Below are 17,514 nucleotides of genomic sequence, written 5' to 3'. Positions count from 1 at the left end.
AAGGTTTTATGTCTTATGTTTAAGTCTGTGATCTATTCATTTTTCTGTATGGTGTAAGGTAAGGGTCAAGTTTCATTCTAATGTATGTAGCTGTCCAGTTTTCCCAGCACCATTTATTAAAGAAACTGTCCTTACCCCATTGTATATTCTTGCCTTATTTGTCATAAATTAATCCTACAGGGGTACCTGGGTGGCTCAGTCAGTTGAGTGGTCTAGTCTTGATTTTGGCTGGGGTCATGATTTTGGCGTTGTGGAAGAAGCCCCACATGGGGCTCTGTCCTAGGCCAGGAGTCTAAGATTCTATCTGCTTCTCTGCCCCTCCCCCCTCCTCTATGCACACTCTCTAAAATTAAAAAAAAAAAAGAATCTTTAAAAAAAATTCCAAAAGTATAGGTTTATTTCTGGGCTCTCTATTCATTCCATTTGTCTATGTGTCTGTTTTTGTGCAAGTACCACACTGTTTTGATTAGTACCCTTTTTATACTATAACTGCAGGAAGTGTGATGCCTCCAGATTTATCCTTATGATTTCTTGGTTTCTTCTGGGTCTTCTGTGATTTCATATAAACATTAGTATTGTTTTTTTTACTTTTTTGAAAAATGCCATTGGAACTTTGATAGGAATTTCATTACATTTGTAGACTGCTTTAGATAGTATGAACATTTTAACAATATTATCCATGAGCAAGGAATACCCATTTGTGTCTTCAATTTCTTTTATCAGTGCCTTACAATTTTCAGTGTATAGGTCTTTTACCTCCTTGGTTAAATTTACCTCTAGATATTTTATTCATTGTGATGCCATCGTAAATGAGATTGTTAATTTCTCTTTCTGATAGTTGATTAGTATATAGAAACGCAACTGGCTTCTGTATATTAATTTTGTTCTCTGCAACTTTACTAAATTCACTTATTCTAACAAGTTTTTCATGGAGTCTTTGGGGGTTTTTCTATGTAACATCATGTCATCTGCAAATAGTGACAGTTTTCTTTCTTTCTTTCTGATTTGGATGCCTTTTATTTCTGCCTCACAATTTATACTGTATTTTCTCAATTCTAAAGTGCTATCTTAATAAGAAGGGTATTATCTCTGCATACCCACCCCTACCCTGCCAAGCACATAGGCAAGTGCACACACACACACACACTCTCTCTCTCTCTCTCTCTCTCTCTCTCTCTCTACAGCTTTTTTGTTTTTAATGCTAGAGAGATATTCTAAATACCTTGATCATAGGCCTAACTCAGAACCAATCCTTAGAGCCAGGAAGATGGAATATTATAATTGGCAAACTCTACTAGAATCACAAGGCTTGAAGGAATAGTTCCCAGAAAGATGGAAAGACAAGAATAATAAAAAATCACTAGACATACCATTGCTTCTGGTTTATAATGATCCTGTCCTTGCATCCTTGAAGGCTGATAGGATCCTCTCTAAAGACTGGAATTAGGGGTTTAAGGGAGAGCATGAGAGGCAGTGTAGGAGAGCTAATCCCTTGATTGTAATTCTATCAGCTGACTATTAACTCATTGTGGCTTTCCATATGTTGTTGAGACTAAGATTCTTTTGTATTTCCTAAGAATCTGATAACTTCATATAGAAATTAAATGGAAGCTAGCTGAAGGTGACCCTTTGTTTTCACATGCTATACTCTGTATTTGGACCCTTCATGTTCTGTAGATGTTCAGTGAATGTGTATTGAGGACATGAAGGTACTTGGCCTTATAAGGTCTTGATTAAACAAAATATAAGCTCTAATTAATTTTTTTTTAAAGATTTTATTTATTTATTCATGAGAGACACAGAAAGAGACAGAGGCAGAGACACAGGCAAAGGGGGAAGCAGGTTCCATGCATCGAGCCTGATGTGGGACTCGATCCTGGGACTCCAGGATCACGCCCTGGGCTGAAGGCAGGTGCTAAACCGTTGAGCCACCCAGGGATCCCTAATTAAAATAGTTCTGATAGAAACTTATTTACATTTTTTTTTAATGAACTAAGCTTCTTTAATTTTCTTCTTAAAAATTTTATTTGGATGAGGTCAGAAATTGGGGAATTTCTCTTTCATTACTCACACTGCTTCCCAGCTGCTGGCCTCATGTTCCCTTGACACTCTGTAGAGGAGACATCAGTGAGCCACAATCCTGCTGCCATGTACACCAGACTTGACAGAGAAGCCCCAGCTCTGGAAGACCCACCCTCCCAGTGTCCCTTGTTGCCATTGGTGGCCTGAGTTCTGGGCAGTTCTGAAACTCTGAAGGCCACTGGTACCTGTTAGAACTACTGGATCTTCACCACCTGTGTAACCCTGCCCCCTGGCTTCACATTTATATTAATGAGTCCCATCACCCAGTTTGAACTTTTTAATATCAAAGTCAGAAATAAAACCAAATGAGTTAGATGACTTTTGGGAGCCCTAAGGAAATACTGTCTTGAAAGCTTCTGAGCCTTCTGGAAGATTTTTTTTTTGGGGGGGGGGGGGGGCGGGAGGGTTGGTTTTTTGGAAGATTATTTGTTAATGCTACCTACAGTCTCTACATTTCTCTTGCCACCCAGTTGAGCCCAAGATGCCCTTTGTCCTTCTTTCGTTGTCCTACTCAGTCAGTTCACCAAGATGTGCTTAATTTAAACATGGAAATAAAATAGGAGAAGGAAATAAAGGAATTTCCTGAACTTGGGCTCAGATACATATCTGTAAAAGCCCTCAAATAGGCAAGTCTATAGCTGGAATGGTTGAACTACAACAATTTTGGCATAGTGAAGATGAAAGCAGATTTTAACTTTGAAAATAAGTACCAAAAAAAAAAAAAAAAAAAAAGCCTGTGGTATTCTCTCCCCTCCGGAAGATATCAAAGAAATGGGCAAAAATAGTTGAGGTTTATTCAGGGGAAAAAAGGTTAATTATTATCAATAAGGGTAAGAAAATTATTTTTTCCTATTAATCATATATACTGCCAACCCCAAGGCCTGGTATCTCTTCCTCCTTGCCTTCCTCCATCTTTTCCTTAACCATAAGTTTAAATTCCTATCTTTCCACTCCTTCCAATCCCTTAATCCTACGATAGTGCTTTTTTGTACAGCTTCCCATCCTTTCCTGGTGCCCCTGCCTTCACGTCTTTTTCTGGCTTTACCTCCTTGTTCCCTAGACTGAATTAATTGCCTTTAGGGCAGCAATCTACATTCTCTTGCTTCTACATCCATCTGATGTCTCATCCCTGCTATTCCCCAACCTTAGATTCTGCATTCTTACGCTCAGGTTTTACCAGGCTTTATGGAAGGCAGGTTGTTGTCAGTGAATAAGAATGATGACTTTGACACCTGGCAGGTATGTTCCTGCCCAGCTTTGCCACTTCCTGGCTGGTGATCAGGCTAAGTTATTTTTAACTGGTTACCTCCTCAGACAAGGGAGATTTAAAACCACTCCTTTTAAGTTTCTGAAGACTAAAATACCTACTTGATTAAGGCATCACATTTGGCCCATTAAAAAGTATTGAATAAATATTAGATGTTGCTGTTGTTATTGTTAAAATTCCACATCTCTGTCAGCAGATGCTGCTACCACTCCTACAAATAAATGGTTTCTGACTTTTGTTTTAAGTCAAACCTTTACAATGGCCATTCAGAGCCCTGTATAGTCTGGTCCCTCTGTACCTTTCTGAAGTCCTCTCTTCTCCCACATGACATAAACATTCACTTGAGTGTAAGTTCCATGAGGGCAGAGAATCTTGTCTATTTTGTTAATTTCTGTATATTCAGTGCTTAGAATTGTTCCTGGCACATAGTAGGTGCCCTATAAATAATTGTTGAATGAGCCCTGATAGAAATATCACTGCCTTGGTAAGGTTTTTTCCTGCTTCCCCAGGCATGGTTGCTTTATTTTCTATATTTCTGTAATACTTAATACATTCTTCAATTAACATTTATGACATTGTATTTTTATGGAAAACATATTTAAGGCTCTTAAATTCAGCCAGCTGGTATAATTCAAAAGCACATTTTTATTTAATAGACTGAAACCTCACATTGCACAGATTTGATTGAATGATTACAGAAATCATAATGCCCTGAGTGTTTTTAAATTGCATTCTCATCATGTTCTATGAATTATTCCACAAAATTAAGTCCAAGCTTGAGAAAATCCAAGGAAAGGCAAATTAGAAAGTTCCAGCACACAGAGGCAGCCTAGGCAGTGGCATGTTCTGTGTCTTGACATTATGAAAACCTTGCTATTTTACTAGTAGGTAGGGAGGATGCTTGCAAAATTCTGCATGAGCATATCAGCATAGCTATAAAAATATGGCTGAAAAGTAATCTCCAAGAACAAGCAATTTCAAAAGTCAATCATGGATGAGCACACCTTTTAGGTTGGCTTCATGTGGAGGAAATCCACCAATTTTAAGTAAAATGGTGTTATTAAAAACCAGGAGGTATCTACATATCATAAAATTCTCATCAGATCTGAAGAAGGAATTAATAAAATCTGCTATGCCTTGGGGTTAAAAGTAGTGAACAAGAGCCAATCCCAAATACATTTCTATGCCACCAATGCAATTTCAGGGCCAGCACCCCTGGCTGGCCAATTGTATATTTATTCTCCTGCTATCATTTTGGATATGGAGCATATTTTAAACCATTGATTGATAACCTGTCCCTGCCATTCTCTACTGGAAAATGTCCTAGGACATACGCATGGGAGAAATTACTAGTCCCAGGGAAGCAATGTGACTGCTAAGTGGAACCCTGTCTGCAATAGGAGGTGATAACAATCTAAGGAAGCCCCCATCTAAAGTGGTGTGACAGCTGTGAATGCCTTTGACAGCAGCGATTATCAGCTTCAGTGAACACGTTTTCACCTGGAAAGGCATTTGTGATGAGTAGGGGCTTTGGGGATGGAATCAGGATTAACATCCATTCCTGACTAATGATTTCATATCTTCTCTGCTATTGTCTTTTGGATTTCTCAAATCCAAGATAATACAAAATCCCTGTTCTAGATGAACTTCACATGCTGGAGCAGTAGAGAGACAAGGACTTTGGCGGTACTCACGGGCTGAAGTCTCAAGAGAAACATGAATGTGTGATAGCCTAGGAACTCTGAATATTAAAATCTGCCCAGTTCCACTTGAGTGGACTGTGTGTTGAGATATCTGATGGTTTCCTTTTTTTTTTTTTTTTTTTTTTTTGCTTGTTGCTCTCCTGGTTCTGTATCTTCTGGGTCTGCCTTAGTAATCCTGTTCTCCAAACATCCATTTTAAATATTTGTTTTACCATTGGAGGGAGGGTCATGACCCCACTAAAATGGGAGGTCAGAAGAAGGGTCAGTTCATCTGGTGCCTAACAGGTGCTCATTTATGAACATCTTGGCCCCTCTAATATTGCTGGGAACTTTTTTAGTGCAAATACTTATTGATTCTAATTAGTTGCTGATAGTATGTATGAACCATGATTTAATATCTCCTCCTTCCTTGAAGGTCTTGGATTAGTCAGAATATTGGTGATTTTGCAGAGGATTACAGTTCTCCCTACTAGAATATTTATTTTCTTCAGAAATCATTGATGGGGTCTGATCTGAAATCCAGCCTCTTAAAAATATCTTTGAGAGTACCTCACAAAATCCAGGAAACCCTCCTCTGCCCTTACATTATTCAAACTTTGTGACGTGTAGCCCAAGAGACCTCTCTCTGAAACTTGTTTTTCCCTTGGGCAGAGCAAAACCACTCCCTCTTTGATTTGTCCCAGCAGGCAAAAATCTTCCCCAGTCTTTTTTTTAAAGATTTTATTTATTTATTATTTGAAAAGGAGAGCACAAGCAGGGGGAAGGAGCAGACTTGGCACCTAGCAGGGAGCCCACACAGGCTTGATCCCAGAACCCTGAGATCAGGACCCAAGCCAAAAGCAGACACTCAACCTACTGAGACACCCAGGCACCCCCTTCTCAGTCTGTCTTTGAAGGCTTGTCTTGTATCACTGGGCTTCTCAAGAGTTCCTTGCCAAGCCTTCTCTTTCTCTTTGAGGGTACCAACACCCACAGCTTCAATTATCACCTATGAGATAATTTCCTCCAAATCCTATGTATCTCCAACTCAAACATACCAAATAAATTCAAGGGCCCATACACATTCCCTTAGTCAACAAATATTTAATGAACACCTGCTATATGTAAAGCCCAATAACTGCTCATTCTCACCACTGAGATGTCCTAGAATTACTAGAAGTATTTTTCTATGTCCAAACACATTGAGAACTTTTCTTCCAGAAGGGCAATTCAATCTGTATTTCCTAGCATGATAGATGATACCATTATCCACTTGGTCACTCAAGCCATAATCTTGGGATTCATATGAAAGGTCTTTCTCCTTCACTACCCACCCATAACCTCCATCAATGATGATGCCCACATCCAATTAGTCAAAAAATCCTAACTTTTAAGCCCTCTGCAGAGCTCAGATCTGTGCTTTCTTCTACAGCTCCTTGTCCAGTGTTTTCGTTTAGGCCTTCATCACTGATTCATTTTAGTCTTCTCTGATATATTCTCCCCACTACTACCAACACCAGACCTTTGTGATATGCAAATTTCACCATTAATTTCTCTCCATAATGCACTTCATAGTTCTAAAACACCTTCAGAATTAAGGTCAAGCTTCTTCTTTTTTTTTTTAATTTTATTTATTCATGAGAGACACACACACACACAGAGAGGCAGAGACACAGGCAGAAGGAGAAGCAGGCTCCATGCAGGGAGCCCAATGTGGGACTCAATCCCAGGACTCCAGGATCATGCCCTGGGCCGAAGGCAGACGCCAAACCACTGAGCCACCCAGAGATCCCCCTAAGGTCAAGCTTCTTAGCTCGGCCACAGCACTGTTCTGTGCCTGGTCCTTGCCTTATCTCCTGCCATTATGTGCTCTTGGTCTATACTCAACAAATTGCTGTTTCCCAGAGACCTCACATCCTTTCCTACCTACCCGAGTATATCTGCTTGAGAAATCCTTTATCTTCCCACTATACTACTGTTTCCACTTTAAATGCAACACAGCCTAATGGATGAGCATATGAACTTTGGGGCCAAGAAAACCTGATATCCAATACTGGGAAAATTGCTATTCTTTTGGCCTCAATTTTGTCAGTAGGGTTTTTGTGAGAATCAAATTAAGAATTTGTTGAATAACTAAAAGAGTTTTGTACTCGTTTCATGCCCACTGGCTGCCAGGCTCCATTCTAGGAGTTGCAGAGGGAGCAGTGAACAAAACAGTCGGAGCTACCCTAAAGGATTTTATATTCTATCTTGCACATAGGAAGTGACAAAAAAAGGTTATAATTATTACTCATCAGGATTAGGTGATAGTTCCTTGGGGGAACATTGCAGTCTTACTTCCTAATTTCCTTTCTGAAGTAGGCGCTCATCTTCCATGGGCCTATATCACCCTGTATGGTACCATTATTACAGCATTATGATGTATCATAATTGCTGGCATTTTTATCTTGCTCACAACCCCATGAGTTCCTTGAGGACAGAGCCTGGGACTTCTCTTCTTGTTGTACCAGCTTCTAATACACAAGAGACACCTTACATGTTGTTTTAAAATAACATTTAACACTAAAGAGCGTTTATCTTATGCCAAATACCATGTTAACTGCCTTAAATATATTCTGTAATGTAATCTCCATAGCAACCTATGAAACCAGTATTATTACACCTACTTTCTAGGTGAGGAAAGTGAAGAAACCAAATCTTAAAGATGTAAAGTAACTTGCTCAGGTCACACAGCCAGCATGTAGTGAAACTAAGCAGGTGACCCTAGTCTGCCTGACTCCAGAACCCCAATTTTAATCATGATGTTTGATGAGAGGAGCCATTTCTCCATGGGATAGTTGGAGATGTATGGTCTGCATATATTTTATTTTAGAATTGCCTATGTACATAAGACAAAAATCTTATTCCACAATCAAATATTCATAGATGCTTTAGCATGGTTATTTTTTCTATAATCTGTGTGACTGTCCTCACCCTACTGAGAGGTGGGGACACAAATAGTTTTAAACTTGCCAATTTATAGATAGAGTTAGAGCCTCTTGCAATTTCGACTGTCTTTGAATAGCTCCAACTCTTGGGTGATTGTTCATTTATTTATTTATTTTTAAAGATTTTATTTATTCACGAAAGACAGAGAGAGGCAGAGACACAGGCAGAGGGAGAAGCAGGCTCCCTATGGGGAGCCCCATGCGGGACTGGATCCCAGGACCCTGGCATCAAGCCCTGAGCAGAAGGCAGATACTCCACCACTGAGCCACCCAGGTGGCCCTGTGCAATCTTTCAGATAACCTTCCCTGTCCCTAACCCTTCTACCTAGCCATACCAAGCCACTGCTTTTAGTCTTTATTGTACTGGGACCTATCTTGCTTGAGGAGGGAGGTATGTAACGGGGGTGGGGTGGGGGGGTACTGCTTGAGGTGATTTTTCTCGGAGTTTCAAGTGGGAAAGGAGGTCAAAGTTAGTCTCTAAGGCTAAGAACAAAGCCAAGCCTTTCTATCATCTCCCTTTGGGAACCTGCTTTTGCTTCCTTTCATCTCTTCCTTTCTACACTCAATCGGATTTGGAAGGGGTAGACTCCTTCCTCCCTCTTCCTGCCTTTTTTGCACATTCCCGTATCCTGCATCCTCCTTCCCAAAGTGGAATCTGCCCTCTCCTTTTCCCTAGGGCTAAACAGGAGAATGGCTGCCAGCCTACTTGATTTATGGGGAAAGGAATGAAAACACATCTGCTTAGTATTTTCAAATTATTACCTCGGTTACCCAATGTCTTAGAGGGTAATCACAGGTCTCTGGAGCTCTCTGGGACCCTTGAGAGTAACATGGCTCACAGCAGTCTTAAAGGGAGATTTACAAGGACTCTTAGGTACCTCTTTCACCTGACTCACTAACTCCTCCCCTCAAGCCAAATTCTTGGCCATAGTCCTCTCCTTCATGAGCAGCATAGAACCGTGGAGTATTATCTCCACAAAATAAGTTGATTTAGCCAATGAACTATACAATCAAATTCTGACAAATGTAGTCCTCACTGGACACTGTATTACTTAAATATGGGATCATGAAGAAGTAAGCTGTACTAAAGAATCCAAAATGAGAGGATGTACTCTAAAAACACTAAATACTTGATTTGTAGACTATGCTTTTCACCTTCAGACTATCACCAAAGAAAGGGGAAGCTTTTATGAAAGGGAACAAATTAGTAAGGAAATCGACAACCACGGGGCAGATAACAGAAATAGTAAGAGGAACTCTAGATCTTCCTAGTGATGTCTACTCTCTCAAGCCTCTTCAATCTGCAGTGTATCTTTTACTTAGATATATTTATCTGTGTATTTTGCCAGTCTTAAGTCAGAAGTGGATCCTGACTGCATGAGGGGGGAAAAATCTCATGTAAGCTGAGATATGGATTAAAACAAATATCAACTTGTCCACTGTGAGTTCACTGGAAAGATAGAAAAATAAAATTATTAAAACATAGCCCAAAAGAAGAATATGAAATAGGAAAAATCTCCCCTTGCTTGAGATTATCATTGCCATCTGGGTTGTGAACTATTTGATTCTAATTCTAGAAGCTTGATGCCAGAAATAACTCATTACCAGGGAGATAGGCTGGAGAATTGTCAGAAATGACAAGGTTCTTTTTTTTTGTTTTGTTTTGTTTTTTTAACTTCTATAGCACAAAATGATAAAGCTGATAAACCATACAGTAATGTGAATGGGTGAATCACATAGCCTTGTACTTTCTGCTGCATATAGTAATGCTATCCTTTATTACCCCCCATTTCTTCCCTTCTTATCTCACAAAAGGTCGGAGACCGCTTTTGATAAGCAGAGTATCCTTTTAAGTCTCTCTTCTCTGGAGGAAAGCAGTGGATGCATCTGGGGTTTGTTGAGAGTTTATAATCTAATCCATCAACTTTGCCTAGTACTAGCAATTCTGTTCACAGCTTTTTTCACAGTGGTCATGTTGAGAGTGTACATAAAGTACTTGATTCTTACCTTGATCTATATTTATGAGCCCCCATTAAATATAGATCAGTACCATCCAATCACATTGAGAAAAGCATGTCATTTCGATGTTCCAGTTCACCACTTCCTAATTCTGTGACCTTGAGCAAGTTACTTAATCTCACTAGTTTACTCATTTTAAAATAGGGATGATACTAATAGTACTTGTCTCACTGCCAATGTGTTTGAAAACTGCACTGCAATGATATAGACCAGCTAGAATGTTGAGAGCTTCCAAATACTAAATTGAGTGCTGACTTGTTTAATTCAAATGAGAATAAAATAAATGACAAGGAGTTAATAATCTGTATCAAGAGGCAGTTGAAGAATTTCAATTGGGGAGTCTCGGGTAACCATCAGGATCTAAAACGGTGGCCGTTTTTTTAAACCCTCTTTGAGGATTCTTTTGTGCAGAAAATCTCTTCATTTGCAATCTTTACTCTTCACCTTATTAAAGTAAAGGCTACATTGATTAGAAGGAAACACAGCTTCTTCTTAGGTTTTCAGGTTTGGGGCTTCTTTGGGGAGGAGGTTGCTGCTGTTAAAGAGAATGGGGGTGGGGTGGGGAGGAAGCTGGAAATCTGAACCGCCTTAGTCTGGTACATTTTCTGGATCAGGCCAACCAGATCTTTCATATATATATATATATATTTAGCCAATATATATATATACACACACACACACACACACATATTTTTTTTTTTTTTGCAACCAGACCGAGTTTAATTCGAATGCTCCAAGAACTTGGAATTGAAGGAGTTAAAGGGTCTCCCACACCCCTCTGCCTGAATCGGTCTTTTGTGTACACAGCTGCAGTTGGAGCACGGGTCGGAAAGGAAATGGTTAGAGGAAGAGCTGGTTTTCAGACGAGGCGAGTGCGTGAGGGGGGCTGGGGGTGGCCTGGGGTTTTACATGCCAGATGTAGGCCTGCCCGGGTGCCTGCCTGCAGCCGCTGGCACGGTCACGCCTCGGCCCTGTGCGAATTGAGGCGAGGTGATGAGTTAGCGGGTTGCTATGGAGACGGGCCGGGCCACGTGACCCGGAGCTGCTGCCGGCGCTCTGACGTCAGCAGCCGGGAGGGCGGGACGCAGGAGGGCGGGGCGGAGGCGAGCGCGGAGCAGGGAGCCAGCGAGCGGGCGGGCGGCAGGCAGGCACGGTCTGCGCGCGGAGCAGGCGAGCGGGAAGACGCGACGCGGCCACCTTCCTCCCCAGCCAGCCCACCGCGGTTTGTTCCCTTCCTCGGGAGTGCGCCAATGCCTGGTCCGACCCAAACGCTGTCCCCAAATGGCGAGAACAACAACGACATCATCCAGGATAACGGGACCATCATCCCTTTCCGGAAGCACACAGTGCGCGGGGAGCGTTCCTACAGGTAATGGGGCTGGCACCGGGCGCGGCGCCGGGCGGGGGCGCGCGGAAATCCGGCCCGTTATATAATGGAGCGGACCCTGCGCCCGCAGCGGGCTGCAGACGCGCGTTCGCCGGCGCGCCTGGGATCCTCTGCCGTCTGTTTGCATGTGTCATGTTGGTTGAGCGTGGAGGCTTCACGAATGCAGACGGAGGGCGTTGTGTGAATAGGTTTGCCGCCTGCGAGGGGTCTCCCTCCACCGCCTTCCCTCCACACTGATAAAAATGCAAGCAGCCCCCCCCCCCCCCAAAGGGAGACAGGCTGTAGCACTTCCTTTCGTCCTTTCCTTCACATTTTAAAGGAACCAGTGGGCAGGCTGTGCCTCAGGGCAGGGACTACAGGAGGATGGCGAGAAAAATGTTTGCGCTCGCCCTGGTGTGTGTGCGTGTGTGCGTGTGTGTGTGTGTGTGTGCAGGAAAGATGGAATCCTCTAGATGAAGCTGCAGTCCGTGATGTTAAACCGCCAGATTGATGGAGCTTTGTAAGAATTCTGCTCGCTGATTGGTGCAGGGATTGACAGCAGAGGTCACGGTGTCAGACATTCACCAAAATTTTCTCCCATCGAACCGGTGGTTTATTAGAAAGAAACTGGACTGCAGTGGACCTGGGGGAAACCGGGTGCCGTGAAGCGTATTCTTGGGAGTTTTATAGCCTCCGCATGGGTGGGGGAGCCCGCCCTTCTTTAAACGGTAGGAAGGTAATTCCTGCTATTTTGCCGACGTCTGATTTGAGGATGGGACCGATCCTGGTCATTGTGTTGTGAGCTTTGTGATTAATGAGTCGGTCAGTGTGGTTGGCATCATTTTTACATTAGCATATCTGGCAATATGTTCTAGTAGATAAGCTCATTAAAATTGTTTGCATTGTTTGATAAGGATAACAATGTAATGGAGAATGCAGCTAGGGTCTGATGCAGCCCAAGGCCAGACTTGAAGGGAGACTGATCGCTTCCCTCATATTTCCTCTGAAGTTCTTTTGTGCGGGCTAGTTATTTTTAAATGTTACCTTGATAACCACTAACAATGCTTTTGCTTCGAGGCAGAGCACACATACCTCTAAAGCGCATCCTCTCAGCTAGTGAGCAACAGGAAATAACTCTTTTCTTTTTTTTTTTTTTTTAATGCCTTCATCTAAACGTTCACATGGTATTATGGGTAGAAAATTCAGTGTGTGTAAATAGGACGTATTTATAAAATAGGACCCAAAGTACCCCATTTCCTCTCTCTCTCTTTGACCAAAGAAACCCTCTTTGCTGATTCAAAAAGAAAAATTTATAAGCAACCTTTGCCCTGTCATCTCTGGCAGTTATATAAATACTTGGAGTTAATTTTGGCTGTGCCCATGAGGTCTCATGCCTTATGGTTCTAGCTAATATGTTGACATGGCATCCTTGCAGAGTCCGGGTGCTTGTTATTCTCTTAATATAAACCAAAATTGGTCCACAGCGTCTGGGACTCTCCTTTTGGAGATCCTTGTGATTGGAACATTGGGTCCCTTCTCTCTCTTACTCATCCACCTTTCTCTGTGAACATTCCAAAGCCTAAAATAGAATTTAAAAACAAAAACCAAAACCCCGAGTTGCTTTTAAACCTCACTTGTTTCAACTGTTCATATAGGTAATACATTTGAAGCCCTCATTTCTTCAGTGATATAGTCTCTACCATGTAAACAGCAGTTGCTTTTAAGATGGAGTTCGAATTTTACCACATAGGCCAAAGGAAGTTGCCTCGTTGGGTTTTATTAGTCATATGAACAAACTTGAAATGGCAGTGGAAAATGACTTGGTGGAAAGGTTAAATGCTACCTTTTGGCGATAAAATATTGCTTCCGAGTAAAATCGTAGTTACCTTTTCAATTCAATCTAAGTTATTTTCATTTCCTAAATTACTTCCAGTTTGTTTTCTGAGTCCCTTTAACGGAACCTGAAATTAAATGAAAAACAAAACTGAGTTTAAAGAAAATATCTGACTGGACAAATTCTTAAGTCAGTAAGAGCATTATTGCATTTGTATTTTATATAATAGGATTACTGGACACCATAGTGAGAGGTGTCATAGGTTAAATGAAGAAGGAATCCTCCAAAGTTGTATTCGTATTGTGTCATACGAAGGATGTACGCTGAGACAGACATACCCTATGTTTTCTTTGGTCTGCTTTTCTTTCAGAGTGGGATGGCCAGTATAGTATAACTAAGACCTATTTTTTTGGAGGGGCACAGGGGAAGGAAAAATATGAGACATTTTTCTATCCAGGAAGCGTTCCATAATTATTTTGGCATCCCGAGGCCGGAATAATATTGCCATTTAATTGCAGAGGAAATTTGGAAGGTACTGTGCAAGCCGAAATAGATTTAACCAAATTTTTACTTTGGGGGTGAGTTCATTATAACCCTCAAAAATGACATGTGCTTAAAGAGTTCTGTTTGAGTCCCCTGGAGGGCCTGGGTCAGCCCAGAGCCCTGGGATGATCAGAGGAAATTCTCTTCCTGATTCCTTTGCTGAGTTGTAGGGGCCAGCAGGTCCTTTATCTTTGGCCCCTATTTTCTACAGTTGCTCGTTAAGTGTAAGATTATCTCCTTGCATTCTTACAAAATCACTGAGGTTAACTTCAAACATTTAAAACAAAGACATTCTTAAAAAATCTACATAAATACAAGAAGAATGCTGTTACTACTAAAAGAGGGGATGCTTCCAGGAGCTCTAGGACAAGAGGTAGTACAGGTGAGAAGAGGAGAGGACACCTAGAAAACAGCACTGTTCCATCCAGTACCATCCAGTAGCTGCTCTTCCCAGCCAAAGACCTTATTGTCATGACAGTTTGCACTAGGTTGTTTATAGATAAGGGTCAAATATGGTTCATGACCCAGATATCTTACTCCAGGTATCTCTGAAAACTGAGGCCATTTTTACAGCCTGGACTGGAGAGGGTGGCAGGCACACCGTTACTGAAACCCATGTGTACTTTGATTGGAAGAGCAACTTCCCGGGGATCCCTGGGTGGCGCAGCGGTTTGGCGCCTGCCTTTGGCCCAGGGCGTGATCCTGAAAACCCGGGATCGAGTCCCACATCAGGCTCCTGGTGCATGGAGCCTGCTTGTCTCTCTGTTTGTGTCTCTGCCTCTCTCTCTCTCTCTATCATAAATAAATTTTTAAAAAAATTTAAAAAAAAGAGCAACTTCCCTTAGGAAATTATCCCTCCAGTAGTAAATTCAGTCGAAAGGAGCCAGTGCATAAATGGCTGAGCAGAGCTGTGCGGATTTTTCTAACGTTCATGTATACTACTGTGAGATCGCCTTCTTGGACTTAGCTTCCTCATTGCATTTATGAGCACTAGAAATCCATATATATTTTAAGAGCTGCTTAAAAAATAAATGTGGTGTGGGCCATTTGAGGTGACACTGTTGAATTCACAGAGCATGAGAGTCGTGCTCTGGCTCTCCCTGGAGAGGCTACTCCCTATAGCTCTGTTTCATGCAGATGCTAGTAGGAAATGAGATTTATTAACTGGCCCTCTGCCCACTGCATTTTGGTTTGCATACTCCAGGCTTTTAAGAACAAATGTGTAAGTCCAGGGGACTGTTTCCACATGGGTGTTTGAACTTGCAACTACAGTAGCATAGGTTTCTGAATACCAAAAACCAAAACCAAAACCAAAAAAAAAAAAACAAAAAAAAAAAACCCAAAAAAAACAAAATCAGCTTGGCCCCAGGACATGGACTGTAAAGAAAGGCAAAACTAAAATTTAAGCCTAACGCATTGGCTCTCCCACCCAACTTTGCCAGTTTTGAAAAATGAACTTTTAAGAAAAACAAAAAGAAATACTGTGTCTGTGTAAAAGACAGTTGTGAAAGCATGTCCCATTTAATATAGGCTGTTGTAGCCTGACTTACTTTGATAAGAAGGTAGGATTTCAGATCCTTGCTCCTTGGGTCCAGCAAAGTTGGAGACACAGCAAGTCTAGCTTCACTTGTCTGTTCTGTACACATTCATATTGCCTAAGTTTGCTGCTGCCATAGGAAGTTTCTAAAAATAGTGATTTTTGTACTAATTTTTCTTTATATTTGTAAAAATCAAAGGATTACTTGATGCTTATTAGGTGCCTAATTTTTAACTTCTTCATCAGAACTTCTGTTACAGGACGCTCACTCCGCTTATCAGGAATTGTCTCTGGTAGTATCTTTTTCAGTGTTAGCTCAACAGTGGCTTGAGATGGTCCCCTGAATTTAGGAGGTTGATTTCCATATGCCCTAGCATTTCTATATTGATAGGGACCTCTTGAAGCTGCAATGAGTAACGCCTTAGGGTAATGGAGGGGGAAATATTAGGGCTGATCTAAATATTCCATTTGGTTTAGAGAATTTGACAAATTTTTGAGGGTCTACTCTCGCCAAGGTCTGTGCTAGATGCCCTGTAAGGACCTTGAGTTCTAGCGAAGTTAGGTGTATAAACAACTCCTTTTGTAACAGATTTACCTTATTGTGAATATTTAGCTTGGTCTAATAGCAAAAGTGGTTTGCATTTCCTCAGTCCACAAAGACTCAGAGAAGAAAAAGATGCCCTCAAAGCCAGTATGCTGCAGGAAGCTAAACAATGCAGAAGACCAAAAATTTTGGTGAGAAGAGTATAGGCTTTAGAATCAGAATTTTTTTATTGGCCCAGCAAGGTGCATGTTGGGCAGCAGTGGAAAAGAAGGCAAGGACATTGAAAGGCAGGTAGGGTAGTCAGAACTTGAATATTGAAGGCCACTGAAAGCTCGTTAATTGAAAAACGCATAATGCTAACAGAAGTGCATGCTGGAATTTATCTCCTGTTGCGAAATGGGAGTGGAGGGGGAAATGAGAGTCCTCCAGTGCCCTACCCTAGAAGGCCAGAATTGCTAGAGAATACTTGATTTGCCATGAGAGAATTCTCAAGCTCTACCATAGACATCTAGGTGTACATTCCTGGCCTGAGTAGAAGCAGTCAATGCACCCTCACCGCCTTAGGCCTGGCGCTTAGATCAGACAGTGGCTTTGGGATTTGCAGAAGCCCACTCCATGGTTAGCTATAGAACTTTGGGCGGTGGCTAGTGTATAGAGATCACATTCTTCCAATCCTCCCAGATTCAGAAGCAGGATATATGATACTTCATTGTGAAGGATTCTTCTGAATCATTTAATGCCATAAAACGTACAGACATAACTGGTGAAGCTTCCCAGGGTGCTCCATATGGCCCTTTATACCGCTAGAGGGTAATCCCCTTGATAGCAGGTTCTGGGGAAGACTGAGAGTTGAACCTGGATTGAGTAGATTTGTTTACTTTGAAATTTTGTCCCTTTCACCTCAGAGGAAAAATTGGCTTGTTCCTCTCTTGGGAAAAGTACCTTTTTTTCCACAATGAAATATGTTAGAATACATATAGTTAGAAGAGTTTCATTCTTCCTCACTTTAGCTTATCATTCAGCTGTCAACCTCCGTGCTACTAAATTGGATGTGTCCTACTCTCTAGTGTCTTACACACTACTCTGGCAGCCCTCATAACACTCCACACACATCCCATCAGGGTCATATGAACCTTTTTTCTTAGTTCATTTAAAATTCTGTCTGTTAAAAAAAAATAAAATAAAATTCTGACTGTTTAACCTCCGTATTTTGGGCCCCTGGAATTTATATTTTGTTGAGAGAATTCTTTCAAACTGGAAACCTATAATTCATATAGGCAAAAACTGAAATTACCCACCTTTTTACCCCATAGTGTGAATCAAATTTTTCCTAAATATGTTTTTGTTAAACGCATCCCCAAAGGTGTTCATTTATTTCAATGAAAGTAAATAGTGGGGTAAAGGTTAAACAGAGTTTTATAGGCCACCAAGAAATAATTTTTTAGTAGGTTACTAAAAAAAAAAAATACTTGTGCGTTTTCAGTGTCAGATAGATCTCCCCTGGCTAATTAGAATTTTGCTCACTTGAACCAGGACAAAGTTTATTCTTCAGGCAGGATTTTTGTGTGTGTGTGTTTCTAAAAAAGCAGAAGGTGGTGGTAAGTACAGAGGATAGTGAATGACTCCTGTTAGTGATGGTATCCTTTGTGTAGT

General features: G+C 41.3%; 1 protein-coding gene across 9 annotated transcripts in view; it reads left to right on the top strand.

Annotated features, from left to right (window-relative positions):
* Positions 1-17,514, top strand: part of MAPRE2 (microtubule associated protein RP/EB family member 2) — a 157,717-nt gene that overhangs the window by 53,089 nt on the left and 87,114 nt on the right. Inside the window, exon 1 of one of the 9 annotated variants that reach the window (XM_025429144.3) lies at positions 11,110-11,406. The exons of 7 other annotated variants lie outside the window; for them this stretch is intronic. In XM_025429144.3, the coding sequence (XP_025284929.1) occupies positions 11,288-11,406 (119 nt within the window). In that variant the 5' untranslated portion in view covers positions 11,110-11,287. Of the gene's footprint in view, positions 1-11,109; positions 11,407-17,514 lie in introns of those variants that run through there. One more of the 9 variants, XM_025429140.3, reaches the window with a different exon arrangement.

The sequence above is a fragment of the Canis lupus genome, chromosome 7 (genome assembly GCF_003254725.2).
Source record: "Canis lupus dingo isolate Sandy chromosome 7, ASM325472v2, whole genome shotgun sequence".
In the NCBI taxonomy this organism is placed as follows: domain Eukaryota; kingdom Metazoa; phylum Chordata; class Mammalia; order Carnivora; family Canidae; genus Canis; species Canis lupus.
The sequence above is the reverse complement of the archived record's forward strand: the minus strand, read 5'-3'. Positions and strand labels throughout refer to the sequence as shown.